Raw genomic sequence first — 26,674 nt, 5'->3', positions numbered from 1 at the left:
CGCCTCCCCTCCTGCCGTGGGGGGCGCCCAGAGCCAACAATAAGCTGAGACAGAGACCTAGAGGCCGAGGTAGAAGAAATATGGACTTTAATGATTCTTTCCCTTTGGTATAAGTGAGACCCGTGAAAACATCCAAACAAAAAGAAAAGAAAAAAAGGGAGGCGAGGACTTAGATAGTCCACTCTCCCTTATCTACAAGGCCTAAAGACAGAGCAGGACCGGCTCCTCTGTTGCTGCTGCAGGGCGCGGCCTGGAGAAGGGAGAAGGGATTCAATAACCGCGACCCCCCGCCTCGCCTCGTGTGAAACTAACAGCCAAACTTCTGCCTCCCCGCCTCGCGGTGGGAGGGCCAAGTTTCTCTAGTCCTAGCTTCCACTCCACTTCTTTGGGTCTCTCTGGTAGAAAAAGATAATGCTACCGGTTCCAACTGCCCCACAGGCCGGGGTGAGGAAAATGCCAATAGTCGTAAAAGGGCTTTGAAAAAGTCAAAGAGGTGATGTATAAATGTCATCGATTATTATCATTTTGTGCTCAGGAATAAGCTATGGAAATCAAATTAGGAAAGTAAATCTACAGCCCTAAAATATACGCATATAAAATAAAAAATAAACGCAGTTCCAAACCTACCGATGGTATCTGGGGATTGTCTACTGCTTTAAAGTCTCAATGCCCCTGTTCCCACCTCTACAAATTCCTGTTGGGATGACAGCTCCGTCATCCCCCCACCACCCCTGCAGGGGGAGGCAGGACAGAGGCCAGGAGGAAGGGCTGAACTTTGGCTGTAGAGTATAACATGCATGCAACATGGGAGGGGTGGGCTTACGAAATGTATATACAGAGCCCTGGGTGAGGGGCCCCGGCCAGGAGGCACTGAGCAAGGAGGGGCCCATCTCCCCCCTGGCTGAGAGCGGGGCTCTGAGGCAGTCTCTAAGGGCTGCATATCCCAGGAAGAGGGGCAGCTGCTACTCCCGCCTCTGTTTGCCCCACCTGAACTGGAGGAGGTGCTGAGCAAGGACAGGCCCGGGTCCCAGAAGCCAAGCTGTCAGCAGCCCCATCCTTGACTTCAGGGGCCCAAGAACTCTTTGCATAAAATATCTTCAGACCTAGGAGATGGTCAAAGGCACAAAGTTTAAACGCTGGGAGGGAGGGTTGTTGAGAGGAGTCTGGGGTACCCTGAGCCCAGGGGTAGACGAAAGGTATGATTCAGTTCCCCTTCCCTGGAAGGGTGATTGCTCCGCAGGGCCTATCACCACAGAACATCTTCCATCACCAGGAGGCATCCTGCCCAGGCCTCTAGCACCCACCTTGGGGAAGGGGGTATCAAGTTGGCACAGGCAAGGCCCAGGGAAGGAGGCCACTCTGTACATTAATACTTTGGTGAGGTCTGGGGAGAAGCAGGACCCTACCCCTGGTTCCTGACTCAAACCGTCTCTCTCAGCTGCATGCTGAACCCAGTGTCCACAGTATCCCCAGTCCTACACAAGGGCAAGCCCATGAACACTCCCATGTGAGGTCCTAAGAGTCAGGGAACAGGGTGGAAGGGACCGCAGGGCATCTTCTGAGAGAGCACTGGGACAGGTCACAGTTTCCGCTCCACAGGCTGCTGGAGACACAGTTCGCTGCCCGCAGAGATGATGGGCAAGTGATTGTCCATGTGGTAGCTGATGAGGTGACTGACACTTTCAAAGCGGTGATCCTTTGTCCGAACCTGGGGAGTGGGAAGGGAGAAGGTCAATTCAGGTGAAGGGTCAGATAAAGCCTATATCCAAGGCCGAGGAAGCTGGGATATTCAAGAGGGTTGAGGCAGGAGAAAAAGATGGCAGCAGAGGGAGGGCCCTCGGTCCTGATCATTGAGGCTTCTCTAGAAAGAGAAGCTGGAGACAGCTGTGGGAATGGGCAAGTCAGTGAACTGGGAAAAGGCAGAACAGACATCAGCCCAGAAGTCGTGAAACTGAAGGCTAGCTACTCCTTCCTTGACCTGGAGGAAGGTGCTATGTCTCAGAAGAGGATACACAGTACAAAAACAGACACGCAAAGGAGGCTGAGATTGCTGTAGAAACAAGACCAAAGTTATGAGGGGCAGGAGGCAGTGCAGACAGGAGACAGGACTCTGGTCTGATCCCTGAGTCTGGAGGAGCTGGGGAGGCCCCTGGCTCATCCTGTGAAAAGTTTTGGGATATTTAGCCTCCAGACATCTGACAAAGAACACTACAACTTCTGAAGGATGGTTTCCTTATTTGTCAAAAGAGGGACTAGTAAGATGACCACTTTCTAGCTCTCGAGGGCATAAGGTTGGGGGACTGGCAAGGACTGAAGGGAATACAGCTCAGGTGAGGGATGTGAGAAGGGAAGGAACCCTAAACCACTAGACGAGGGAGATGCCAGACCCCTTGAGAACAGGGTAGGCCCAGACAGAGGTGCCCAGCAGACAAAAGTCAAGGAAGCAGTGAGGCAGGAACAGAGCCACAGGTAGGATACTGGACCTTCCTTTCTGCTGTGCCCACCTACACCCCTGCCACACTCACCACACCCTCAGGGTCCACCAGGAGCAGGTGCTTTGGCTGCCCACTCTGCAGGCCGGTGAGCACGTACTGGCCCGGCGTGGTCGTGCTTTCCCGCACCAAGAAGTCCCCGTTGACTTGTAGCAGTGCCTCGGCCTCTCGCCGGCTCAGCTTCCCGTGGAACCAGGGCTCCCCTCGGAGCTGCTCAGCCATGGCTATTGACTGGGGAGGTGGAGGCATTCGCAAGGCATCTTCAAAGGGCTCTGGGGATACAGAGAGAGGGCTAGGAGAGGCAGCTGACACAACCCTATGCTCAGGACCCAGGCCTTTAGGGAGGGGAGGCCAGGAAGGAAAGAGCAGAGAGGCAGGAGAAGAGGAGGAACCAAGTGGGAAGACGGAGACACAGAAAGGCGACAGGCACACTCACTCATGTCAAAGAGGTCTCGGGGTGCACTGCCATTGATGGCAGGATTGGGGGGCCCGGCCCCAGCCCCTGCTTGCCGGGCCTTGTCTAGGTTCTGGACGTTGACATAGGAGGGGTCATCAAAGAGCTCTCTGCCTGCTGAGGAAACGGAGGCTTTAGAGTGCCACCCCCGCCCCCCGCTTCTCAGTCCCCACTCTGCCCCCTCAGTTCCCTTCGTACCTGAGCAGGGTGGTGGGGGCGGCATCTGTTTGCGGGCTTCTGGGTCTCCCCCAGCAGGCTGCCCCACAGGCTGAAGGGACCAAGACAGAGTGAGGCCAGAGGCCCTAACCAGCTGCTCCCATCCAAGCCCCGCCCGCCTCCATCCAAGCAACTTACCAGCGTGGCTCCCAGGTGGCTGGGGGTCTGGGCACTGGGTGGAGTGGGTCGAGCAGCCCCTGGGAGGGCTCCTTCCCGAAGCCTCATGTCCACCACACCCCCAAGAGGTGGTTCCTTCCCCGGGAAGTCATTATAGTACTGATGGTCAGGGGGCTCTTCCTCCTCCTCATCCCAAGCTGAGCCATCAAAGCCAGCCATCCTGAGAGAGACAGGAGGGAGAAAGGAGCATGGATGGCAGGACGGAGGGAGATCAGAACAGCGGTCACGTATTGGGCATTCCCTGAGGGGTAGGCCTGAGGCTGGGTGTTTCATATATAATCATTTCATTCCCTGGACAACTGATAAACCAGATACTGTTTCCTTCTCCAGTTTTTTAGGTGAGGAAAATGATCATCAGGGATAAAAAGATTTTGGTCACACAACTAAGAAATGGTCGGATAGCATCACCGACTAGATGGATATGAGTTTGAGCAAACTTCGGGAGACAGTGGAGGACAGGGAAGCCTGGCGTGCTGCAGTCCATGGGGTCACAAAGAGCTGGACACAACTTAGCGACTGAACAAGCACTACTACTGGTGGAGCAGAATGTCAAGTCAGATTTGGACTTAACATCATGCCCTTGGTCGTCATGCGGTCTCCCAAGAGGGAGCGGGAGCACCAAGTACCAGGGAGGGGGTGCTCCAGAATATTCTAACACCTCCTCTAAACACTCAATCCTCCTGGTCTGAGGTGGGAAATGTGACCATCTCAGGAAAGAGCCATCCTCCCTCACCCAAATTCTTGATGGCTTCTAGAGGCAAGAATGTGAAGAACTAAACTACATACGGAGAGAAGCACAAAAGGACAGACCAGAAACGAGACGGCTGGGAAAAGAGAAGCCCATCTAGCCAGGGAAGAGCTGGATGTCCCGCACTGCAGCTCCGCCACGGGCACCCGACGGGAAGAGCTGGCCCTGCAGCGGGCAGGGCCACGGAACACCTTCCTGCCGGCCACAGGAAACTTAAGAATAGCAGGAAGCAGGGGCACTCAGGTTATTTCCTTCCCTGCCCTTTTCTGAGCTGGAGTGTGGGAAGAGCAGGCCTCCTTTTCCAGTTCTGGTCTAGGGCCCCTGGGAGGGGGCTACCCACCCCCCACCGCCTTGCCCACGCACCTGTCGTGGGGGGTAACGAGCCTGGGCGGGTTCCTGAGGTACTGTTTGAAGCGAAGCTCGAAGGCCTGGCCGATGGTGCTGATGACGTCCTGAGCGAGCCCTTCGGGACACTCCAGGATGTGGCAGGCTGGGGGCGCAGCAGAGGCTATTAGGGAGCTGGGCGGTGGGGGGACTGTGGGGCTGGGAGGAGGCGCAGACAGGGCCCTCGGCCTCTGTCCTTGGCATGAGGGCCCCCTGGGTCCTGCTCACCTGCCCCTTGGACAGCCAGCCCCACCCAGTGCTCCCCATTCACACCTCACCTCTCTGATTCACTGGGTCTTTGGCAACATAGGCGACATATTCGGCTGTGTCCTGGGGTGGAAAGAGTCAGAAGAGGCCAGTTAGCTAAACTGTACAGCCCCACACCACTCCTGACCCCTTCAAGCCCAGTCTTTCTCAGACACTGCCTCAGTCCTAGCAGGCTTGCTTCTCTTGCCAGTGTCCTCCCAATCCCTAGCCCCTTACTCTCCTCCCACCACCTGAGCTCCATTCCCCAACTCACCGGGTCCCCGCCGGATGCAAACGAGATGGACTGCATGTGGTGGTTGGCGATGATCTGAGGGTTAGGGCAGAGGATGGAGAAGGAAGGGAATGATGGGCATCAGGCAGCCTCAGGGTCCACTGGGCACCACCCACCACTGGCCCAAGACCCTGGTGTCCCAGTCTCATCCTTCTGGCTTCTCAACGCATGTTCTCCTCATCTCTGCCTTCCCTACTGTTCTACTGCTCCCAGGCCTTCTCTACCAGTGCCTTGCCCTCATAACCAAGTTCTCGTTTAGCCCTCCCATCAATGTTTCTGCCCACCCCCCTGCCGCCTCACCCCACCAACCTGTTTGCAGTCTGCGGCCATGAGGTTGAGGCTGCTGGTGGAGACGGTCAGAGTGATTGGCATTCCAGCAAATTTCAGGTTACTCCTCCCCAGAATGGAGCTGAGTGGACGGCTACAGGGCTAGGGAAGGGCCCAAGGGTCTCAGAAGCTGGGGGGCCCCCCACACCAGGAAACCCCCACACTCCTGCCTTCTGGACTTCTCCCCACCTGCCCCATACTAGCCTTCCCCCTGCTCCTCCACATCTCCCAGCATCCCTAGCCCCACCGACCCCAGGTACCTTTCTCCTCCTTGTTGCCCCCTTAGCACCCGGCACAGCCTCACACACCAGACTGATGGCCTCCCTGGGGAAAGAGGGATACTCAGACCCAGAGCCTGCCTCCCACTCGGCTGGGACTGCCACAGTGCTGGGGGAGGGGAAGGCCAGGCCAGACTCCAGGGGCACTCCAGGCTCTTTGTCGTGGTGGATTGAATTAAGGGCCTTTAATATTTGATGACACTGAGAGGCCGCTTCCTGGCTGATTGGGTTAGGGCCTCAATGGGTCTGGCCCCACCCTCTTCCAGCTACCAAATGTCCCATCCCCTTCCCAAAGGCAGCAGCAACCTTCCATCTACCCGCATCTTCCACTCCAGCTCTAGCTGCCAGCTGCCTCTGCCACCTCCCCCACAATTCCCGGGGCTGGATAATAAGAAGGAGCCAGGTCAGAGTTGCCCCTTTACATTAAGACTTAGACTCATTTCCCTAACTTTCTCTCAACCCTCTTTACCACCCAAAGAAAAGCCATCACCACCACCAAGTGACCCATTCTCCCCACCCCTCGTGAATCCTGGGACTGCCACCCTCCTCCCCCAACCCCCACTAACCTGGTGACCTGAGTCCGGGTGTTGAAGTCGAGGGCGCGCATTGACTGCAGGACCTCCACACAGCCCATGTACTGAGGGGAGGGACAGGACACCGGTAAGCCACCTCCCCCCACCTCTTCACAAAGGGCCCTAGGACTTCTCCTTCCTTGGTCCCTCAGGGAAGTAAAGATGAAGAAGTTCTGCCCACTGCCCATGGATATATCCCACAACATGCAGGACAAGAGGGGCAAAGAGAGAAGGGCAAGCTAGGCAGACCTCATGCCTGTGGGAAGAGAATCTGGGAGGAGTGATGGGCACTGGGTGGGATGGAGTGCCTCTCCAGAAAGCGGGGAGGAGACCGGAGGGGATAGTCAAGAGTCACTCATGCCGACACTCACTAAGGGCTTGTGCTGGGCTTTGTGCTAAGCCTGGCGGGGTGGGGGTAGGGGAGTCACAAGAAGGAAGGGGCCCCAGACAGAGCTGGAAGGGAAGAGGCTAGAGAATTGGAGAAGGGGCAAGAAAGGTTTAAGAAACAGGACACCAGAATCAAGGGAGTGCTGGGGAAGAGCAGGGGAAAGGAGAGAGATTAGTAAGCAGAGGAACTGGAGAGGTCCACGAGGGAGTGGGAGGGAGGATGTTCACTCACCCGAACCAAGTAGGAAACCCCGGGTCCCATGACTTTGTCGTTGGGATGCAGCCAGCCCCGGGTGGGCTTATTGACAAAGCTCCCGTGGCGAGTCCACTCCTCGCCCCCCAGCTGGCCCCCTTCCACCCGAGTCCTGCGCCCGCCGCCTCCACTCAGCTTGTTCATGTCCTGGAGGAGGGGCAGGGGGCCTGAGTCCAGCATGGCTGCCCCTACGATCCCCTCCCCATCCTCGTTTGCCCTTCCTGGCTCCCCCTTCGGCCCCGGGCGCCCCCCAGCTGGGTTGGCCAGCTTCAGGTTGCTCATCCGGGGGAAGAAGGAGCACAGGGTAGTGGGACTGTCGTCCCCAGGCAAAGGTGGTAGCATGGGCCCCAGGGATGAGGCTGATGGGGATGGCAGCTCCTCCGGTGGGGTGGACCCTGAAGCCCCCTCCTCCAGCGATGACAGAGACTCATTCCGAAGTGGGTTGTACTTGGGCTTGGGGGGCAGGAGATCCATGGCTGGAGTGAGAGGGAGGCTGCTGCCCAGCCTGGCCCCCCTGCCAGTCAGGGCAAGGGGGCCAGGCAGGGGGCATCCCAGGCCCTTAGCCTGATCGGACCTCTATGGCCCAGGGATCTCAAGGGTCCTGGGGAGGGAGAGGGACAAGTAGCTCTGGCTTCCCCGGCTCAGACCCAGACAGTTTCAGGCCCCATCCCCGCCCAGCGTGGAGCCTCTTCTCAGGCTGAGAGGAGAACAGGCTGGACCTAGAGCTGCCTGGCTCCTCCCCAGGGGCGGGGAGCTAAGGGGAGAGACCAATCCCGAGGACAGTGCTGACTCACAGGCTCTGAGGGGCTGAGCCCCCAACACTGCCCCAACCCAGAACTCTCGCTGCCTGGCAGAGCGATCCATGCCCCACTGCCTGATCCCCCCACCCAACCGTACAAACAAGTAATTGGGGGAGGAGTAAAGTGGGAGTGGGAGGGAAGGATGGAGGAGTGAGGAGGAAAGGAGGGCGATAAGAGGAGGTCTGGATCAATCCAGACCGGACAGGGCAGGCCAAAGGGAGCAGGAAGCTGAGGGAGGGTGGTGGGGGGTGGGGGGTAGGCTGAGGGAGGAAACAGAGTCAGTTGGGGGTGGGAAAGGGAGGGGATCCCTGAGCTCAGCAATTCCCTTCCTGTCCTGGTTGAACACTCAAATTCCCTCAGCCTCCAGCCCCAGCCACCCCCCACCACTGCCCCACAGAGGGGTGGTGGCCCCAGGGAGCCTGGGCCATTAGCCTCCTTGGCTATCACAGCTGTGGAGGGAGCTAAAGAAATGGGAAAAGGAAGGACATGGTCCCAGTGGATGCAGGGAGGGGCCAAGAGGAAAGGCAAAGCTGTTAAAGTAAGAGGAATAAAGTCCAACCTGGTGGCACGTCAGGGAACCACCAGGCAGGAGCTGGAGCAGAGGACAGTTTGGTGGAGGATTGTTCTCCGTGCATGGCGCCTACCATGCCAAGGAGCAGAGGCCCAAGCCAAGTACTCTTCTGCCCCCCTCTTTTATGGCAAATAAGCTGTCAAGGGTAGAAGGGGTGGGGGGTGGCCAGAGCATTGACACTAAGGTCAGATCCCTAGACCTGCAGGTGAACACATACCCCTCCTCTTTAGTAGTGACCAGGGAAAGTGCAGGTATCCACCACGGAGCATGATGCCCCTCATACCAAGGGCAGAGTCTGGCCGGAGGAGATGGGGCAGTGCAACAGTTCTCCAAGAGAAGTGGCCAGGAAGGGACAGAGGGGCAGAAGACAAATCTGTGCTCATAAGAAAGGGGTGCCAGAAGAGGATTGAGGCTGGACACAGGGAACAGTCCCAAACTCATTCCTTCCACCCACAGCATCCTGCCACAGCTCTGCTCCAGGGGGCCAGAGGAAGTTAGAAAGCAACCCAAAAAAAGTAGTAGTAAAAGACACATATACCCTCACCAGGCTCACCTCAGAATTGCCTATCTTTAAATTTACTTCAGAATATTTTTAAAAATGCAAATTATCATGATTACAGTGACTAACAACCCTGACAATTAAAACATGTTAGATACTGTGCTTATCACCGCCCCCATAGTCCTCAACCCAGGAGAGCTTTACCACTCCATGCACCACTCCTGAGAAGAAAATCTATCACTCTGTTTCCTAAGGCCTCAGAACTCAGAAACAGAGAGAATGAGGAAAGTATTCTGCCAAAGCCTCACCGCCCCCCCTACACACATACAAACACACACCAGGATATCCTCATCTTTAGAGGTGGGCATTCTGCGGGTGCCTGCAGAATCCAGAGACAAGGAATGACCAACAGGTGTGGGCATGGTTAGAAAAGAGAGAGGAAGTAGGGCTCTTTAAATTTACAGAGGAAGAAAGGAGATTGCAACTGGGAATCTGAACGACTGGGTAGGGGGAAGAAGTTGCATGTGGCTTCTCAGCCCAGCAGGGAGGAGGAGGCAAGATAGGCGGAAAGTAGCAGGAAATGGCGAAAGCCTCAGGAATGTTTCCAGCAGGGAAGGCTGGGCAAGCAGGACCAGGAGAAATGCCCAGACTAGAACTGTTTGGGGGAGGGGAAGAGCCAGAGAAGTGGTGGGGCCTGAAGAGTCCCTTAAAAAAAAAAAAAAAAATCAAACAGCAAAAAGGACACTGTTACCTACACCCATTCCAAGCCACCGTCTTCAGGTGGTAGAAAACTTTCTCTTCTGTCACACCCACATGTCACACATCGACAAATTCACGGCCCTACCCAGCTCCCGTCGTACAGGTATGAGACAAACAGCTGTTTCTGGGGTGGAGTCGGTCCTGGGAAGGGAAACTCAGGGAGTGGGGCAGGGAATCTATGAGCAAGTCTCCCTCCCACTCTCGTGCCAAACCCCAAGTCCAGCCCCCTTCAAGTAGGTCCACCCTTGGAACGGGCTAAGGGAGAGGAAAGGGGCTGCCTCTAATCTCTTACTCCTCAGAGTCAGAGATGGGAACTTTTGACTTCCTACCCAGTTTGAGCCTAAGAGCTCAGGAAAACTAAGCCAAGGGCACCAAAGAGAAAAGGAACGAGGAAGCGCAAGCACGTGAAGTTTCTGGGATTGAAGACAAAGTTCCTGAGGCGATGACAAGGGTCCAACCGGGATAACGCTCCTGAAGGGGCGTGGCCCCTCAAGACGCGTGCACCGGAGACTCCCAGGAGGCGAGGCTTCTGGACGATCCGACGTGGATTAAGGAAGGGGCGAGGCTTCTAAAGGGGCGGAACCCTTAGGGAGGCGTGGCCTCACGAATTCGAATAGTTTTTTGAGTAGCAGGGTTCTGCCCTTTTGGGAGCTAGGCTTTTGACAGACAGGGGTTAGCGGAGAATCGTCTCGAGGAGGCGGGGTTTCGGGGAATCGGAAGGACTAACGCAGGGGTTTGAAAGCATGTCTGGGGGTGGGACTTCCAGGAAAGTTGGACGACAGGGTAGGATTGGGGACAATAAACAGAAAATAAGTCGGGGTTCGGAGAGCCCCCTGAAGTTGGGAGGTGGGACTTCCGGGGAGGGGGTCGCAGGGGGCGGGACTTGTAAATGAAGACCGGAAGTAGGGTCCCGGGAGAGGGGTTCCGGGGTGGAGGAGTGGGTCACCTAAGGAGAAAAATGTCCCAACTCACCAGGGCTTCATGGAGTCTCCGCACCGCACCGCGGGCCGATTTGGTTCCGGATCACGCCACTGCCTCCTCAGGTCGCCGCTCCAACTTTCTCCCCGGGCCCAGCCTCCCTGGAGAAACTTTATTGCACTCACTTCCGGCCTCACTAACCCCTGACCCTCTACCTCATTGTCCCTCCTTCACCCGTCCCACTTTCCCGAATCAACCAATGGCAGCGCGAGGACGCGCACAGTGGCAGTGATAGCCAATAAAAGGCCTATTTTTTACTCACGCCAATTCTTAAGCAATGTTCATTCCAATAAGGACTTGAGTAGAAGCAAATCTAAGCCAATCGGAGGCTTGAAGGTGGGGTTGTCCCGCCTTCCGTCAGAGGGACCAATAGAAAGCGCAGGCGGCGTGTTTGAAAGCGAGGCCAAAGAGGGTGGGAGCGCGTGCTGCTGGGAGTTGTTCGGAGGTTGGCGGCGCGGGGCTGAAGGTCCTCAGGCAGAGTGATTATGTCGCACAAACAAATTTACTATTCGGACAAATACGACGACGAGGAGTTCGAGTACCGGTTAGTGCCGGCGCGGGGGCAAAATCAAGGTCGTGAGTTTTGACAACTGAGGGCACGAGAAGTTGGTAACGGGGATTGAAACAGCAGAGTTAGCGCATGCGCGGGAGATTAACGGGAATGGGTGTGTTGAGTGTAAAGCGCATGCGCGAAAGGTAGGGGGCAATCAAAAAAAAACCCTGAAGTGATAGCGAATTTGGAAGGAGGCGTGGGTGGTCGTGGTTAGAGTGTTCGAATGTTAGAATACTGACCACCCTCAGCTTTGCGGGTTTCTGGACCATTCTCTCACCTCAGTTCAGTAAACTGAACTTGCCTTCTTGAGACTGCTTGTATTACAGCCACACCGTAGAGCCTTATGGGAGAAGGTGGCAAAGGCGAAGCTTGAATTTTCCTCGAGTCTTCAAAGTGCGGGGAGTTCTAAGAGAGCCTGGGTATTGCTTATTAATCCATGGGAAAGGGGCGTGGTTGTCTGATTTGTTTTAGGAAGGGGGGCTTCGAGGAACTGGAATGGAATAAAACTGACCAGGAACACTGAGGAAAGACTTAATATGGCCCTAAGAGATTACCGTCGAATGTTTGAAGGGCATCTACTTGGGAAACAATTATGGAGTGTTTATAGGTTTCAGGTGTTCTGCTAAAGTACACGGATAAGCCATGGTCCCTGCTTTCAACAGACCTAAAAAATATGTGGAAATACTGACAGGCTTCAGAAAGAAGAAGATAATTGGTATGATAGAGCTATGTTCAGGTAGGTTGTGGTGGAAGCATGTAGGATTTACCAAGCATTATAAAGAAAGGACTCCGTACAGAGTTTGCATTCGATAAACCCTAAGTCCATATAATTCTAGATTAGAAAATAAGGCAAGACAAAGAATTTTACAAATGTTGGCACTCCACTAATCTGTAGTAAGCGTTAATAGTTAAAACAACTGGAGGCTTGATTTTCTTGTGTTTCTTCAGCCTAGTGCAGGGCTCTGAGCCTTCTGGAGAACTTGGTGTATGCTGACAAATATGCTGGCTCTGGGATCTCACTGGTGGTCCAGTGGCTAAGACGCCAAATTCCCCATGCAGGGGACCTGAGTTCAATCCCTGGTCAGGGAACTAGGTCCCACATGCTGCAACTACCATCCAGACCAAAAGAAAAAAAAAAAAAAAAAAAAAACACTCCAGCCCTGTTTTGGACCCAATTAACTTTCTTTTCCTCAGCTGTTTTTCTCTACATCTGAACTAGGCTAACTAAAATTATGTGCTTAAAATGTATTTGCAGGGCTAGGGAGACATCACTAGTTTCATCCTCTGAAGGATGTAAGTCTTGGCAGTGATATTTAATTTAAGGAAAGGTTTGGGTTTTTCTTTTTTTTTTGGTCTACATAGTCCTAGAAGCCAGTCTTTATGCCAGGGGCTTGTTAGGATGTAAGCTGTTTTCAGACATTTAGACTAGAATTGACCCTCGGGGGGCTGGAGGGGTGCAGTCCCTTTTACTTAGCACAGAGAGAGCATTCAATACAGTTTCACTGAACAAAATCAAGTCTGGGTCACCCCAATTCAAGTAGTAATTTCTTTGCTATAAAAGGAGACTTATCCTTGGTTAGGAAAGCATGGAGTCTCCCCCCAAAGAAGTCTCGTGGCACATCCTTTCAGAGTTGAAAAATGTAACTGAGGATAGATTTTAAAAGATAAGATTTTTCTGTTTCATTCTTGGGGGCGGGGGCGGGCAAAAAAGCCTTTATTTCACCAGCAGATAAATTCAGGTCATCTCAGATTTAGTAACCAAATGGATTATGAGAAAAATTTGTTTGCCTTCAGGTTTTTGTAAAGTTGTAAATTGTAAAACTTAAAAATAAGGGAGGGGATTATGGACATTTTTATACATAGGCCAAAGAAATTTATATAAGTATAAATGTATAAATAGATATCTTTGTTGTTGTTTAGTCACTAAGTCGTGTCCAACTCTTTGCGACCCCATGGATTATAGCCCGATAGGCTCCTCTGTCCATGGAATTCCCCAAGCAAGAATACTGGAGTGGGTTGCCATTTCCTTCTCCATATATTTGATTTTATGTTCTGGCTCTTCCACACAGCACTCCCTGATAGGCCTTTCCTCTCTGAAATCACTTTTCTCCCTTACTTACAACCCTGTTCAGAACCACCTTTAATTATTAACACTATGTGTGTATGTCTGGGGCTCCCGTTATATTATTTAAGAGTAATCAACTAGAGGACTATAATGTATCATCAGTGCCTGGGATTTTGGCGCTCATTCATGGGTGTTATTCATTAATAAGTACTTACTAATATACTTTCGTGAGAATTTATGTAACTTGGCCCATAACTTGGGCTTTATTTCTAGCTGCCTTTGCACTACAGTAAGATTTTATAAACTCCCTGCCGTTACAAACTGGTTTCTCTTGTCTGTCTTGGCTTTACCTGCTGGCCCCCTCATCTGATAGATTGTACCCAGTACTGATACAAATTTCCCACCTTCCCATGTTTCTATTACAGGCATGTCATGTTGCCCAAGGACATAGCCAAGCTGGTCCCTAAAACACATTTGATGTCTGAATCTGAATGGAGGAATCTTGGTGTTCAGCAGAGTCAGGGATGGGTCCATTATATGATCCATGAACCAGGTCAGTGCAATGGCAGAAAGCAACCATCTAGGACCAAGGAAATGAAGGAATGATAGGCGGGGATGATTTACTGGTTTCTTAACTCACCAGCTGTCTAGAAAAACAGGAGTGACCAAAAATAAGAAATAAAGTATCTGGGAGGTTCAGATACAATCTGTCACTGGAGGGGAAAAGGAAAAAAACAAAACTCCTTTAATCTCTAATTCAGTCAGAGAATATATATACATATATATATATTTAAAGGCCACATATATCTTGGTGTAGAGGTTATGGCCTCTTCTTCATTCTCCATCAGAAAGTGAATTTTGAGGTGTGTTCCAAATAAACAAAGGAAAGTATATTTCTCGATAAGGCACCAGACACCAAACCACCAGGCAAAACTAATAAAGGGCACCCTGGGGCTATAGAAACTTAGCAAGAGAACCGATATTAACAATTCTGTGCTTGGCACACAAGCCAGGCTTCTGGGTCTGCTTCTAAGGCCATATGCTTAAATCTTCGTTTAGTTACAAAGATCTAAGTGGTGATAGCTGGGAAGTGGGAGTGGGATACACTATAGGTTGTGCATAGGATGGTGTGATTTTACTTACTCTTTAGATCTCACTCACTCACTCACTCTTTCAGAACCTCACATCTTGCTGTTCCGGCGGCCACTGCCCAAGAAACCAAAGAAATGAAGCTGAGGAGCCACTTTTCAGCCTCAAGCTTTACACAGCTGTCCTCACTTGCTAACATCTTCCTGATGACATTATTGTGTTGCCTTCTTGTTTCTCACTTTGATATTTAAAGGATTTTCAATACACTGAATGTGCTGGTGACTGCTTTGCTTCTTGAGCAGAACTGACAGGAAGGACCACAGCCCAGCTAGATGAGTGAGTGCTCTCTGGGTTGCAGCCTCAGCTAAGTGTGACCCCCAAAATCTACGTGAGCTCTGAATCCAGCAGAACACGGTTGACAGATGGAGAAAGCATCTGAGAATAAGACCACGGCTATTACAGGGATTGTGTAAACTTGGCTGTTTTGGTTTTTTCCTGCCAGGTGTTGTGTGTATGTTGATTTATGTTTCAGTATATTGGAAACTTTCCATTTTATTCCAAGAAATCTGTTCCATGTTAAAAGCCTTGATTAAAGAGAATGTTTTTATAATCTAATTCTCTAATTGTTAAAGTTTTTTTTCCCCCCTTCTCTCAGGGCATCACCCTCACTATCATGGTTCTAGTTATATGCCCTTCAGTAAGATAATGAAGCTCGGCTCTTTGTTGACATTGAGGTTTGTTTCAACATTCAAGTAACTGGTTTGTAATCTACTTTAAGTAGACTTTGCTGTCAAATATCTACTGAAATATTTCACTCTAATTGCAGGCCTAAGAGAGGTTATATAGGGACAACATCATCTCATCAAAACAAATCAGTTGTTTTCTATGGTCAGGTACTGCCATTAACATAGTCTGATTTTTCTGAAGGGCACACAAGGGTTTTGGGGGCCTCCCTGGTGGTTCAGACGGTAAAAAAAATCTTCCTGCAATGCAGGAGACCCAAATTCGATCCCTGGGTTGGGAAGATCCTCTGGAGAAGGGAATGGCTACCCACTCCAGTATTCTACTCTTGCCTGGAGAATTCCATGGATAGAAGAGCCTGGCGGGCTATAGTCCATAGGGTCACAAGCTGCTAGTATACTCCACTTCCTGACCAGCCTAAGGCTCCAGCACACCTATGGCCTGTTCACTCCACAGAGTGGTTTGGGAGTGTTTTCAGTGGTTCTCACTTTGGCCAAACATTGGAATCACCGGAGTCATTCCCAGGGAAGTTGACTTAATTGGTCTGGGGTATGGCCTGGATAAGGGGATTTCAAGCATTCTTAAACAGGTAGTTACTGCACTGAGCTTTGAGAAAACGGTTGTAAACCGTTACTATTTAAGAAACATTTTGCCAAATAATAGCTTACCTTCTACTTTTAATAGTAGTGCTAAGTAAGGGAGATTAATCTTCCCACTTTCTCTTATTTTTCACTCATTTATTCCTAGAGCAGTAGTAGTCAGCAGTAGAGGTGTGGTCCCTGGTCCAGAAGCATCAATATCACCTGAAAATTCCTTAGAAGTGCTCGTTCTTGGACTCCACCCTAGGCCTACTGAATCAAACTCTGAGGGTTGGTTGGACACAGAGACATTTCAACAAGCTCTCTAGGTGATTCTGGTGCACACTTAAGTTTGAGAACCCACTAAAAGACTCGGAGCTGATGTTGAGGGGTAGGGAGGAGGCATTTTAGGGAGGGGCTTGTCAAATATCACCATGATTATTAAGAAAGATACTGTAGCATATGGCTTATGCCATTAGGAAAGCCCAAGTTTGTTTTTTAGAGCTGAGACTCCCTTAATTGGAAAAATAAAACAAAACTGGGCTTATTACTTGAAGGTTCTAGAAGCCTGACTCTATTATTCACTGTAGTGTTTTTGTGGTTTTTATGTGGCATCTCGTCACCTATTTGAGCCTGTTGCCCATCTGTAAAATGGGCATCTCTCTCTTAGAGGGGTTTTAGGAGAGTAAAATGAGGCAGGTGTGGTTCAGTAGTTCTCCACATGAAATTTTAGACCTTTACTACAAAAAGCAATGGCATCAGGATGACAGGAGGGTTTGTTAAATGCAGACCTCTGGCCCCACCCAAACGGCCAGAACCCTGTAGATTTAATCAGCATATTAAAAAGGCCCCCAGAAGATTGGTAGGAGTATTAAGTACTTTTAGACCAGAGACAAGTAAAATAAGTGGAAGCTGAGAATCCAAAGTGGACATGTGGCCCTCCCTTTGTCTCTGCCCTCACTTGTACCTACAAGACCAATTAACTGGGAGAGGTTGTTTAAAGCACCATCTGGAACAAGGTGGGGCAAGACTTCGTTGTCAAAAATTTGAAGTAATTAGCTCTATCGTTTATAAGAGAGACAAATGAAAGTTCCACACAATAAAAGCTCACCACCAGGATCTCATTAGCTCACAGGCAATCCTGACAATTTTTCTTGGTGTCCGTCCAACTTCCACCTGCAGTGCCAGCCCCTGACCCCTCAGAGTCGTGGTTCATGAATAACAGATAGTATGTGCACGCAAGAATCTGAACACTGAGCGGAGGTTAGAGTCAAGCATCTCTTTACTTCCAGCACCAGAGGGGAGCACCACAAACACCTTAGAGCCCTTTCAGTCCCCTCCGCTCCTTCCACTCCTCAGGTTCTTTCCTGAGAGAAAAGCCCCGCCCCCCGGCTAAGGCCCAGCCCCCTCGCTTCCGGGTGAGGGCGGCCACGTGGTTGTCGCCAATAACAACCCAGCACTACTCCCGCCCTCTGGCTAAGGCTCGCGAGCGATAGTCGACTACACCAATGGACCCATAAAAGTAGTCTGAGCGACGGCCAAAATAACCAATTAGTATGAGGTGAGTGTAAGTCTGAGGCGGGACTCTGAGTACGGAAGCTGCCCCGAGACAGGAGGAAAGGAGAGAGGGAAAGACCCGGTGAAGGGGCAAGAGGCAGGTGAGAACCTGGAAGAGTTCAGCAGTCTGAAGCGTGGCGGGAAAAGACAGGATTCTGGGCTAGAAAGGGTGTGGAAGACTGCAGAAGAAGGCTGCTGAGTTCTGGTCGGTGGTGGAAGGAGGGAACGCATTTAAAGGGGCCAAGGCCCAGAATAAGGTAGACATTTAAAGGGACAGGTGCCCCAAAGAGAAGAAACATATAAATATAAAAGTGCAGATGCCCTGGATAGAGCCGACCCTAGAAGAACCGAGCTCTGCAGACAGAAGACATTTTTAACTGGTAGGTTCGGGAGAGGACATTTTAATAAAGGAGACTAGGACGGAGCATAGAAGACATTAAAAGAGGTATGGGCTAGAGTTTAAGAACACGTTTACTAAACGGACAGGGATAAAGGAGTCGATTGTCAAGGGCCTGATGAGGAAAACTATGCACTCCTCCTCTTCCCCATTGTCCTTTCTGGCTCCTCCAGGTTCCCTCCACCCCGGAATCCCTGTTCCCAAGCTATGACCCCCAGTGCCCTGTAGACCTGGCGGGCCCCCAGTGCTTGCGACCCCTATTTGGGGGTCTGGGTGGCTACTGGAGGGCCTTCCAGAGGGGCAGAGAAGGCAGGACCATGGCATCTAGGGCCTCTGAACCTCCGCCAGGGCGCAACGTGACAGCGGGCATCATCATTGTTGGAGATGAGATCCTCAAGGTGTGTCTGGGACAGGGCGGGGGCGGGGGTGGGGGGCGGTGGTAGCATTCTCCGGTCCTTGGGAGCTTTCTCCACGTTCTGTTGAGGGAGGGTGAACCAGGGTGGGAGCCCTCTTGCTGCAGTAGGGCCCTGGAGTGAGTCCAAGATATTGGAGGAAAAGTGACCCTTATTTTTTCAATTACTCTGTTGAAAAACTTGTAGCAAAGTCCCTACAAACTGCCAAGCAGTATGGTAGGGGGAGGAGGACCTTTACAGAAATGACAAGGAGTCCAGCATGTATAGGAGGTACAGGTGCATGTATTATTTCAGAGTTATGTCCAACCTATTTGGAAAAATGATCCAAAGCATTCAGGAGAGATAGAAGGAAAGTACTAGAAGGGGGAAATCTCTTCTGAATGATCAGGGAAGTGTCACTAGAGGTCATGGTGGGCATCAGGTTTGTAATAGTAATATTGAGTGCTTACTAGGGCCTGGCAGTGTGCTTGTATTACATCACATATATGATTTTCCTAATCCTTATCCTTATGATGTGGGTACTTCTATTACAAATCTCAATTAATAGATAGAGACTGAGGCTTGAGAAAGGCTGAGAAGCTTTCCCTGAACAGCTAGTAAGTGGTAGGTGGGATTCCAACTTGAGTCACATTTACACCAGAGCCAACCTTAACCACTAAACTCTGTAGAGAAATAGAAGGAGATGGGGCTAGAAAAGAAGAGTGCATGTGTACACACCATAGACACACAGCCTTGAATATTCTGTAAAGGAATTTGAACTTTATTCTGTATATGGTTGGAAATAACAAGCGACTTTTCAGCCAAGAGTGACACAATCACAGTGACATGTTAGGAAGGTTGCTGCGGAGGCCTAGGGCAGAGTGCTGTGGCAGGACACTGGGAGCCTGGCCAGGGGTCTGTTGCCACCATCCAGGTGAAAAGTGCCAAGGACCTGTTTGGTAGCAGTAGGAACAAAGAAGAGAGCAGATGGAGAGACATTTCAGAAGTAGAATTGACAGCATGAAGGGCCTGACAGGCTGTAGACAGTGTCTGAGGATGCCACTGACCAAAGTGACAACGGCCAGGAATCTGAAGATGCCCTTAAGCACTTGGGGCCAGGGGCCTGAAACTGTCAGGGTTGATAAGGAAGTGGATGAGTGGTCCACATAAAATTGATAATTGAATCGATAAGCAAAGAGGAGGTCAAGGTCCAGGCGCAGAGATGGAAGCCCAAGGTGGATCACATTACCCCTGACTCCATTCACATGGATTTTCCCACTCTTGGGCCCAGTGTGGGCTTGTGGGCTGCTGGAAGTGGGTGTCCCCCAAAGAGCAGAGTGCTCCGTCAGCAGGCAGTTGCAGCTTGATCCTTCCTCCTTTGCCCTGCATCCCCACAGCACTGACACGCTCATCTTCCCCACCCCCAATCTCCCAGGGACACACTCAAGACACCAACACCTACTTTCTGTGCCGGACACTGCGTTCCCTGGGGGTCCAGGTGTGCCGAGTCTCCGTGGTACCCGACGAGGTAGCCACCATCGCAGCTGAGGTCACAGCTTTCTCCAGCCGTTTCACCCACGTCCTCACAGCAGGGGGCATCGGCCCCACACATGATGATGTGACCTTTGAGGCAGTGGCCCAGGCCTTTGGGGACGAGCTTAAGCCACACCCTGAGCTGGAAGCGGCCATCAAGGCCCTAGGAGGGGCGGGCTGGGAGAAACTGTCGCGGGTGCCTGCCTCTGCCCGCCTGCATTATGGCACAGATCCTCGCACTGGCCACCCCTTCCGATTCCCACTAGTCTCCGTCCGAAATGTCTACCTCTTCCCGGGAATTCCGGAGCTGCTGCGTCGGGTGCTGGAAGGGCTGAAGGGGCTGTTCCAAAACACAGCTGTTCAGTTCCACTTGCGGGAAATGTATGTGGCAGCTAACGAGGCCTCTATCGCCCCCATCCTGGCTGAGGCCCAGGCCCATTTTGGGCGCAGGCTTGGCCTGGGTTCCTACCCTGACTGGGGCAGCAACTACTATCAGGTGAAGCTGACACTGGACTCGGAGGAAGAAGGGCCCCTGGAGGAATGCCTGGCCTACCTGACCGCCCGTCTGCCCCAGGGATCAGTGGTCCCCTACGTGCCCAATGCCGTGGAGCAGGCCGGTGAGGCCGTGTACAAACTCACTGAGTCAGGTAGGGGCCTTCTGGGGAAGGGGCAGAAGGCACCAGACCACTGGTGCCACCCTAGGTCTTAGGAGTGGTGGGCTGTTGGAGGCTTGCCGCAGATCCAAGAGAAGGTAGAAGATAGCTACAGCAGATTCATTCATTCTTCCAATAAACATCAATTGAGTACCTCCTTTCAGCAACATTGTGCTGGGTGTTGGGGGTTTAGCTCAACAGGACAGAGGTACCCTTGCTCTGGACAAGTAGTTTTATTTAACAGGAGAGGGGGATGTTAAAAAGGTAATTGTGAAAAAAAAAAAAAGGTAATTGTGCATGAGGGGTCAGTGATGAGGGGGTTTCCACAGCAGGGAGATTAGCCTTGATCTGGGGTCAGAGAAGGCTTCCCTGCATGACTGACGTATAAGCTGAGTGATAAGGAGGATTTTCACATGGCGCTAGTGGTAAAAAACCCCCCTGCCAATGCAGAAGACTTAAGAGACACAGGTTCGATCCCTAGGTCAGGAAGATCCCCTGGAGGAGAGCATAGCAATCCACTCCAATATTCTTGCCTGGAGAATCCAGTGGACAGAGGAGCCTGGCGGGATACAGTCCGTAGGGTCACAAAGAGACACAACTGAAGCGACTTAGCACACACACACGCAAGAAGAATTTGGTTAGACCAGGAGATGAGCAAGAGGAAACAGTGTGAAAGAGGGAAGGAAACAGCAGGAGCTTTAGGAGAATGAAAAGAAACCAGGACCCCCAGAGGGAATACACTGAGGTGAAGAATACCGTGAGGTATGGCTCAATGGCGGGCAGGGGGCAGATGAGGGAATTGAACACTGGGAAGATAGAGAGGGGCTTAAGCAAGGGCAGCTTGGCCACCCCTGCCCTTTGACAGCCATATGTATCTAAGCTGATGCCCTCTTCCCTGCCTGCCTGGCAGGGTCTTCTCTGGGGGAGAAGGTGGCAGGCGCCCTCCAGACCATTGAGACTGCCCTGGCTCGATACAGCCTCACCCAGCTCTGCGTGGGCTTCAACGGGGGCAAGGACTGCACTGCCCTCCTGCACCTCTTCCACGCCGCAGTGCAGAGGTGAGCTCACCCCCTGGAGGCAGACCCCAGAGATAGAGCTGCCCCATTTGCTAGTTCCCCATCCTAAGAAGCAGGAAGGAAGGGGGGTGTCTGGGTGGGGCTTGGCAGGGTGGTAGCCACAGTGACCTCTCAGTTCCGTTCCTCCCCATATTTATTGAGCATCTGACACCTGCCTGGCCCTGGGTATGGATGTGCAAGCCACCTTCCCCAACCACAGGGAGGTCACAGTCCTGTCGGGGAGGTACGAGTATGGGCTCCAGATTTGAGAGATCTGAGTGGGCTTGCCAGAGGAAATGGGTTCTTCCCTTCAGATGAGAAGGATGAGGAAAAAGGAGGAGGAGAGGGTGTCTATCCCAGTGGCCAAAGGGAACAGAGCAAGCTCTCTGGAGAGCGTTTCCCTGCCCATCCTGGCAAGCCAATGGATCCTGCCCCCTCCCCAGGAAGTGCCCTGATGCTCAGGAGCCCCTCCAGATCCTGTATATCCGCAGCATCTCCCCTTTCCCTGAGCTGGAGCAGTTTCTACAGGACACCATCAAGAGGTACCAGGGGCCTTGGAGATTTGGGATCCCAGAGGGGCTTGGCAGGGCCCACTCCTGACTCCCGGCGCTCTTCCTCAGGTACAATCTGCAAGTGCTGGAGGCTGAGGGAGACATGAAGCAGGCCCTGAGTGAGCTGCAGGCGCGGCACCCCCAGCTTGAGGCGGTGCTGATGGGCACCCGCCGCACTGACCCCTACTCCTGCAGCCTCTGCCCCTTCAGCCCCACTGACCCAGGCTGGCCTTCATTCATGCGCATCAACCCGCTCCTGGTATGGGGAAGGGGGTTTACCACCTTCAGTCTCCTGTCCCCTCTCAGTCATTGCACCCTGGCTTCCTGGGGTGGGAGGGTTAGACCCTGGGGCTTAGATGAAATGGCCCATCAGCCAAGGGAGGCAGTGGTATTTGTTCATTCAGCCTTTTGATCAGGTTTTATTGAGCACTAATTCAACGGCAAGCATTGTGGACCGAACAGTGTCTTAGACCTGTGCTGTCCAATATGGTAGCCGTGAGCCATTTATTTACACTTGAATTGTAATTAATTGAAATGAAATACATATTGCTTTAAAAAATTGAATTGTATACTTTAAAAAGATGAATATCATTGCTTGTGAATTATATCTCAATTTTTTAATTAAATACAATTCAAACTTCTGTTCCTTAGTTGTACGTTGTACTAGCCTTATGTCAAATGACTACCATGTTAGACAGCATAGATATAGACCATTTCCATCATTGCAGATAGTTCTACTGGACAGCACAAGCTTACACAAATAGCCTTGAACAGCCTCTCCCTTTCCTCCTGGAAATTACATGTCAGTGGAGGTTGGATTGAGAATGGAGAGGGGACAGGATGGTTTCTCTCATTGATTGGCGTACACAGAGCAAGATGCACCAGAGAGTTTAGTAGCAGGTCCTCCCTCAGAGGCTAGGGGAGCGGAAGAGCCGGGATAGGCCCTTTCCCAGGGGTATGAGGATAGATGTTGGAGGGGGAGTATTTGTGAGTCTGCTCTGACTCTGGCCTCCCAGGACTGGACCTACAGAGACATCTGGGACTTCCTGCGCCAACTGTTTGTCCCCTACTGTATCCTGTATGACCGAGGGTAAGGTGTTGGGGGAACGGGACGGGCATGTGGAAGACATGAGTGTGTGGGATTGGGAACACCAAGCCCATCAGAAACCCACCACACTCTCCACCACCCCCACCCCACCCCCCACCCAGCTACACGTCACTGGGAAGCCGGGAGAACACGGTACGGAACCCAGCCCTGAAGTGCCTGAGCCCAGGAGGACAGCCCACCTACCGTCCAGCCTACCTGCTTGAGAATGAAGATGAGGAGCGGAACTCCCGCACATGACCTCCCACTCCCGCCCTTTTCAAGGCGGGAAGGAAGGAGGCCGTCCTGGGGTCTAACCTGTCAATAAACCACCTCTCCTGTGCCTGTGGCTCTGGCTGTGCCTTTGTCTTCCTGCTTCAGGGAATGGGAGAAGCAAAAGGAAGCCAGGCCCTGGCAGCTCGGAGCCCCCAGTGCTCACTCTAAGGGGGATGGTGGGGGCAGCACAGGCTGGGAAGGAGCTCTCACTGATGATTTTCAGTGCCAGTCTCATCAGGAGCCCACTAGAGGGCGGAAACAGGGAGCAGTGCCAACCCTGGGGGGAGGGGGGAGGGACAACCAGGCAGTGGACCCAGGGTTTCAGGACCCAGGCTGGAAGAAGGGAAGCTGAGCTGGCCTGGCCGTGGAGGATGAAAGATGGAGTGGCCGGGCCCTCCTACTAACCCCATCCCAGCATCCCTGGGCACAGGGGCTGACTCAGCCCATTCTCCGGCCCAGAACCTTCCCTGTGCTAGACCCTGGGGCCCTTGTGCCCACAGTCATGAGGTCTGAAGGGGGTGGGGACAATGTTGATAAAAGGCACTGGACGCAGCTCCCACACCCTTCCATAGCTGCAGCCCACATGCAGCCCCGGACACAGCCCCTAGCCCAGGCCCTGCCCTTCTCCCTCGCAGGGGTCCTGCGAGACACTGGACTTCGGGTTCCCATCATGAAGATGGGTACAGGGTGGGAGGGCCTGCAGCGGACCCTGAAGGAAATGGTCTACATCCTCCTCTGCTGCTGGTGTATCAAGGAGCTGCTGGATTAACGGTGGCAGAGACCTGCCTCCACTCCACGGGCACCATGGCCGGCATCGCTCAGGTGGGCAGGGTAGGGCAGACAGACAGGAGGCACGGCTGCAACTTCTGTGGCAGAACCTGCCTCTCAGCTTCCCGTTCTTCTTTTTCTAGCACCCAGTCCAGCATCCATCAAGACTCCCGGGGCCAGCTGTGCTTGACCAAGGATGGGCCACAAACAACGAGTGAAGTGCTATCCTGTTTCGAGTTTGTGCCATCTGTCAGACCTGCCTCGTCTCTGGGCCTCCGTTCCCAGCCCCCACCGCCAGCGCACCTCTGGTGCACAGGGGCTTGGCCCGCTGGCTAGGACCCCAGTCAGACTGCAGCAGACCTGGCGCTCCTCCAAGTCTGGCTCGGGGAGCCTGCTGGCCCAGATGGCTGATCTTACCATACCCTCCCAATACCAGGAATGGCCTGCCCCCAGTCTCTCTGTTTGAGAATCACTGAACTATATGTATAATAAACAGGCCTTGAGACCGAAAGTTCTAAATGTCTACAGGGGAATCAGAAAAAGTCAGCACCGGAAGAGTCTGGAGCCAGGGAGGAAAGGAGGTTGTCCTGGATAGAAAGACTGAAAGCCAGGTTTCCTGACTCACTGGTGCCTGGGTGGGGAGGGCGTTGGGTGGAAAGGCCAGGTTCCTCCCAACTTGTAGAAAGGGTGGAGTCTAGCTTGGGTGGGTTCTTCTCTGAGGCCCTCCATGTAAGGCTGGGAACCTAAATAGAAGACCTGATCTGGCCAGCTCCCTGCCCCTGAAGATCTTGGGGAAATCACTGAGCTGGTACTAGTTCCCAGCTTACAGAGAGCAGGCCCTGCTCCTCTAGCTCACACACAAAGCTGCAAGGGAAAGCTGTGCTGCGGGCTTACGACAATGCACAGGACACAGCCAGAATGAGCAGAATTGACTCTTGGCTTCCCCTTGGCAGCCACCAACACACGCTCTCCCTGAATCACTCCCTGGGGTCAGTACACGCCAGTTATTTACATCGTCTTGCTCCTGCCTACTGACATGCCCACTCAGACCCCCCACAACCTCAGAGGCAGCCAAAGCATCCCTCGGATCTCTACCCAGCATTCTCTGGGGCCCAGTTCTGCCTTTCCCCCTGGGACACTGGCCTGGAGGTGGTGTATGCCACCTTCTCCCACTGCCAGGGACCAGCGCTTCCTCAGACTTCTTAGTTAACTCCTTTTCCTCTGGGCTTGTTTTCTTTTTCTTTGTTTGTCAAAGTAATATATGCCTAGAGTAAAGAACTCTGATAATTCTTTATCCCCTAGCACCTATCCCCTAGCTTCCCTCGCCAGAGGTAACCACGGTGACCCATTTCTTGGACAGCATTTTTTTTTAAGTTCTTTAAATTGGTATATAGTTGACTTACAATATTATATTAGTTTCAGGTGTACAGCATAGTGATTCAAATTTTTTATAGATTATACTCATTATAAAATATTGGCTATATTCCCTGTGCTGTACAAAAGATACTTGTAGCTTATTTATTTTATACATAGTAGTTTGTACCTCTTAATCCCGTAGATCCTGTCCCTCCCCCTTCCCTCTCCACTAGTAACCACTAGTTTGTTCTCTATATCTTATATTCATTTGTTTTGTTTTTTAGATTCCACATGTGACTGATAACATACCATATTTGTCTTTCTCTCTCTGACTTATTTCATTAAGCATAATACTCTCCAGGTTCAACCATGCTGTTGCAAATGGCAAAAGGTTCATTCATTCATTTAACATATATTATTGAGCATCTGCTATATGCCATTCTGGCTGCTTTGAATACAGCACTGAACAAAATAGATCCCTGTACTTTTGGAGTTTACGTGCTGGTGGGTAGAGACAGAAAATATAAACATAAAAACAAGCACATTGATGTTATTAGGTGATAGGTGCTATGGAAAAAGAGAAAGTTGAGCTAGGAATGGGAGTTGGAGCAAGCCTAGTAGGCCATGGTAACAACTTGAGATTTTATGCTGAGTGAAATAAGGAACTGTTGTAGGCAGTTGAGCATGAACTGATTTTTTTATTTAAAAGGTTCACACTGGTGCTGGGTTGAGAATAGCCTTTAGGGGACCAAGGGTAGAACAGCAGAGACCTCTTAGGAGTTAATGGGCACAATTGGGGCCAGATGTGTTGGTGGCTTATAGCAAGCTTACAGCCATAGCAGTGGACAGAAGTGGCTGCATTCTGCATATACTTGTCCTTCTAGTTAATAACATACTCTACACCCTGCTCTGCACCTTGCTGTTTTTGCTTCACATACCTTGTAAAGGATTTCATACCAGTATATTTACAGCCTGTCCATTCTTTTTTATGGTAGCATGGTACTCTATAGTACTCCAAATCAAGGTTATTTCTTAACCCAGGCAGCCCCGCATCCACAAAATGCAGGTCATCGTTCTTCCCTGGTGTCTCCAGGGCCCCAGGGCACAGCAGTGAGAAGGTCCTGAATCCATCCAGAGAAAGGTTAGCGGTGAAAGTGAGTGAGTGAAGTCACTCAGTTGTGTCCAACTCTTTGCGAGTCCATGGACTGTAGCCTACCAGGTTCCTCCATCCATGGGACTTTCCAGGCAAGAATACTGGAGTGGGTTGCCATTTCCTTCTCTAGGAGATCTTCCCGACGCAAGGATTGAACCCTGATCTCCCGCATTGTAGGCAGGCGCGTTGCCGTCTGAGCCACCAGGGAAGCACCAGAGGTTAGTGTAGAGGTGGATAAAGAATTCACCTTTGCCTCTGAATTTGGAGTTCCCTTTCCCCATTGTAGCCTGCACCCTGCTTGGCGGGCTCCAGCCCTCCCCTCACTCGAGCTGGAGAAGTCTGCCTCCTTTTCCTTTCTTAGACCTCACTCCCCCCAAGCTGCAGCAGTGCTGGAGGTGGATCCTAAAGTCTGAGGCTTCTGACTTTGCCAGGGGAGGGGA

At 51.9% G+C, this 26,674-nt stretch overlaps 4 protein-coding genes and 1 long non-coding RNA gene across 14 annotated transcripts; 3 read left to right on the top strand and 2 right to left on the bottom strand.

Annotated features, from left to right (window-relative positions):
- Window positions 1-70: 70 nt before the first annotated feature.
- Window positions 71-10,581, bottom strand: SHC1 (SHC adaptor protein 1). 5 transcript variants are annotated; one of them, XM_043455109.1, is made up of 13 exons: window positions 10,428-10,581; window positions 6,806-6,973; window positions 6,181-6,251; window positions 5,597-5,660; window positions 5,319-5,438; window positions 4,992-5,045; window positions 4,750-4,801; window positions 4,451-4,577; window positions 3,301-3,499; window positions 3,145-3,214; window positions 2,929-3,063; window positions 2,526-2,764; window positions 71-1,708 (listed from the first exon to the last, which is right to left on the bottom strand). In XM_043455109.1, the coding sequence occupies exons 2-13, from the start codon at window positions 6,968-6,970 to the stop codon at window positions 1,580-1,582; spliced, it is 1,425 nt and encodes a 474-aa protein (XP_043311044.1). In that variant the 5' UTR covers window positions 6,971-6,973; window positions 10,428-10,581; the 3' UTR covers window positions 71-1,579. The 5 variants fall into 5 exon arrangements, with proteins under 5 accessions (XP_043311044.1, XP_043311051.1, XP_043311033.1 ...); XM_043455116.1 differs by lacking the exon at window positions 10,428-10,581 and adding an exon at window positions 9,448-9,596; XM_043455098.1 differs by lacking the exon at window positions 10,428-10,581 and adding an exon at window positions 9,452-9,596.
- Window positions 10,582-10,820: 239 nt separating this feature from the next.
- On the top strand, window positions 10,821-14,755 carry CKS1B (CDC28 protein kinase regulatory subunit 1B). The gene is made up of 3 exons (XM_043455142.1): window positions 10,821-10,977; window positions 13,477-13,604; window positions 14,229-14,755. The coding sequence occupies exons 1-3, from the start codon at window positions 10,919-10,921 to the stop codon at window positions 14,279-14,281; spliced, it is 240 nt and encodes a 79-aa protein (XP_043311077.1). The 5' UTR covers window positions 10,821-10,918; the 3' UTR covers window positions 14,282-14,755.
- Window positions 14,756-16,938: 2,183 nt separating this feature from the next.
- On the top strand, window positions 16,939-23,024 carry FLAD1 (flavin adenine dinucleotide synthetase 1). 6 transcript variants are annotated; one of them, XM_043455021.1, is made up of 8 exons: window positions 16,939-17,020; window positions 17,587-17,811; window positions 19,241-19,985; window positions 20,902-21,049; window positions 21,490-21,588; window positions 21,667-21,856; window positions 22,614-22,687; window positions 22,807-23,024. In XM_043455021.1, exons 2-8 carry the CDS (start codon window positions 17,731-17,733, stop codon window positions 22,940-22,942), a joined length of 1,473 nt encoding a protein of 490 aa, XP_043310956.1. In that variant the 5' UTR covers window positions 16,939-17,020; window positions 17,587-17,730; the 3' UTR covers window positions 22,943-23,024. The 6 variants fall into 6 exon arrangements, 5 of the variants coding, with proteins under 5 accessions (XP_043310956.1, XP_043310946.1, XP_043310964.1 ...); XM_043455011.1 differs by lacking the exon at window positions 16,939-17,020 and adding an exon at window positions 17,037-17,117; XM_043455047.1 differs by lacking the exon at window positions 16,939-17,020 and adding an exon at window positions 17,124-17,396.
- Window positions 18,564-19,407, bottom strand: LOC122432834. Its single transcript, XR_006266969.1, has 2 exons — window positions 19,268-19,407; window positions 18,564-18,757 (listed from the first exon to the last, which is right to left on the bottom strand). It is a non-coding gene; the product is annotated as an uncharacterized LOC122432834 (long non-coding RNA).
- A 303-nt stretch (window positions 23,025-23,327) lies between the features above and the next one.
- LOC122432828 (lens epithelial protein) lies at window positions 23,328-24,236 on the top strand. Its single transcript, XM_043455065.1, has 2 exons — window positions 23,328-23,779; window positions 23,869-24,236. Exon 1 carries the CDS (start codon window positions 23,460-23,462, stop codon window positions 23,724-23,726), a length of 267 nt encoding a protein of 88 aa, XP_043311000.1. The 5' UTR covers window positions 23,328-23,459; the 3' UTR covers window positions 23,727-23,779; window positions 23,869-24,236.
- The last annotated feature ends 2,438 nt before the right edge of the window (window positions 24,237-26,674 follow it).

This window comes from Cervus canadensis, chromosome 2, assembly GCF_019320065.1.
Source record: "Cervus canadensis isolate Bull #8, Minnesota chromosome 2, ASM1932006v1, whole genome shotgun sequence".
Taxonomy (NCBI): domain Eukaryota; kingdom Metazoa; phylum Chordata; class Mammalia; order Artiodactyla; family Cervidae; genus Cervus; species Cervus canadensis.
The sequence above is the reverse complement of the archived record's forward strand: the minus strand, read 5'-3'. Positions and strand labels throughout refer to the sequence as shown.

Excerpts from the sequence above, each read along its gene's own strand:
- SHC1 (XM_043455083.1), bottom strand. The coding sequence starts at position 7,300 with ATGGATCTCCTGCCCCCCAAGCCCAAGTACAACCCACTTCGGAATGAG. Across the intron at positions 5,439-5,596 it reads GGGCAACAAGGAGGAGAAAG|CCCTGTAGCCGTCCACTCAG; the intron begins GTACCTGGGGTC and ends GCCCTTCCCTAG. Across the intron at positions 1,709-2,525 it reads TGGTGGACCCTGAGGGTGTG|GTTCGGACAAAGGATCACCG; the intron begins GTGAGTGTGGCA and ends CCCACTCCCCAG.
- CKS1B (XM_043455142.1), top strand. The coding sequence starts at position 10,919 with ATGTCGCACAAACAAATTTACTATTCGGACAAATACGACGACGAGGAG. Across the intron at positions 10,978-13,476 it reads GACGAGGAGTTCGAGTACCG|GCATGTCATGTTGCCCAAGG; the intron begins GTTAGTGCCGGC and ends TTTCTATTACAG. Across the intron at positions 13,605-14,228 it reads TTATATGATCCATGAACCAG|AACCTCACATCTTGCTGTTC; the intron begins GTCAGTGCAATG and ends TCACTCTTTCAG.
- FLAD1 (XM_043455021.1), top strand. The coding sequence starts at position 17,731 with ATGGCATCTAGGGCCTCTGAACCTCCGCCAGGGCGCAACGTGACAGCG. Across the intron at positions 21,050-21,489 it reads TTCCACGCCGCAGTGCAGAG|GAAGTGCCCTGATGCTCAGG; the intron begins GTGAGCTCACCC and ends CCCCCTCCCCAG. Across the intron at positions 21,589-21,666 it reads CTACAGGACACCATCAAGAG|GTACAATCTGCAAGTGCTGG; the intron begins GTACCAGGGGCC and ends GCTCTTCCTCAG.
- LOC122432828 (XM_043455065.1), top strand. The coding sequence starts at position 23,460 with ATGAGGTCTGAAGGGGGTGGGGACAATGTTGATAAAAGGCACTGGACG.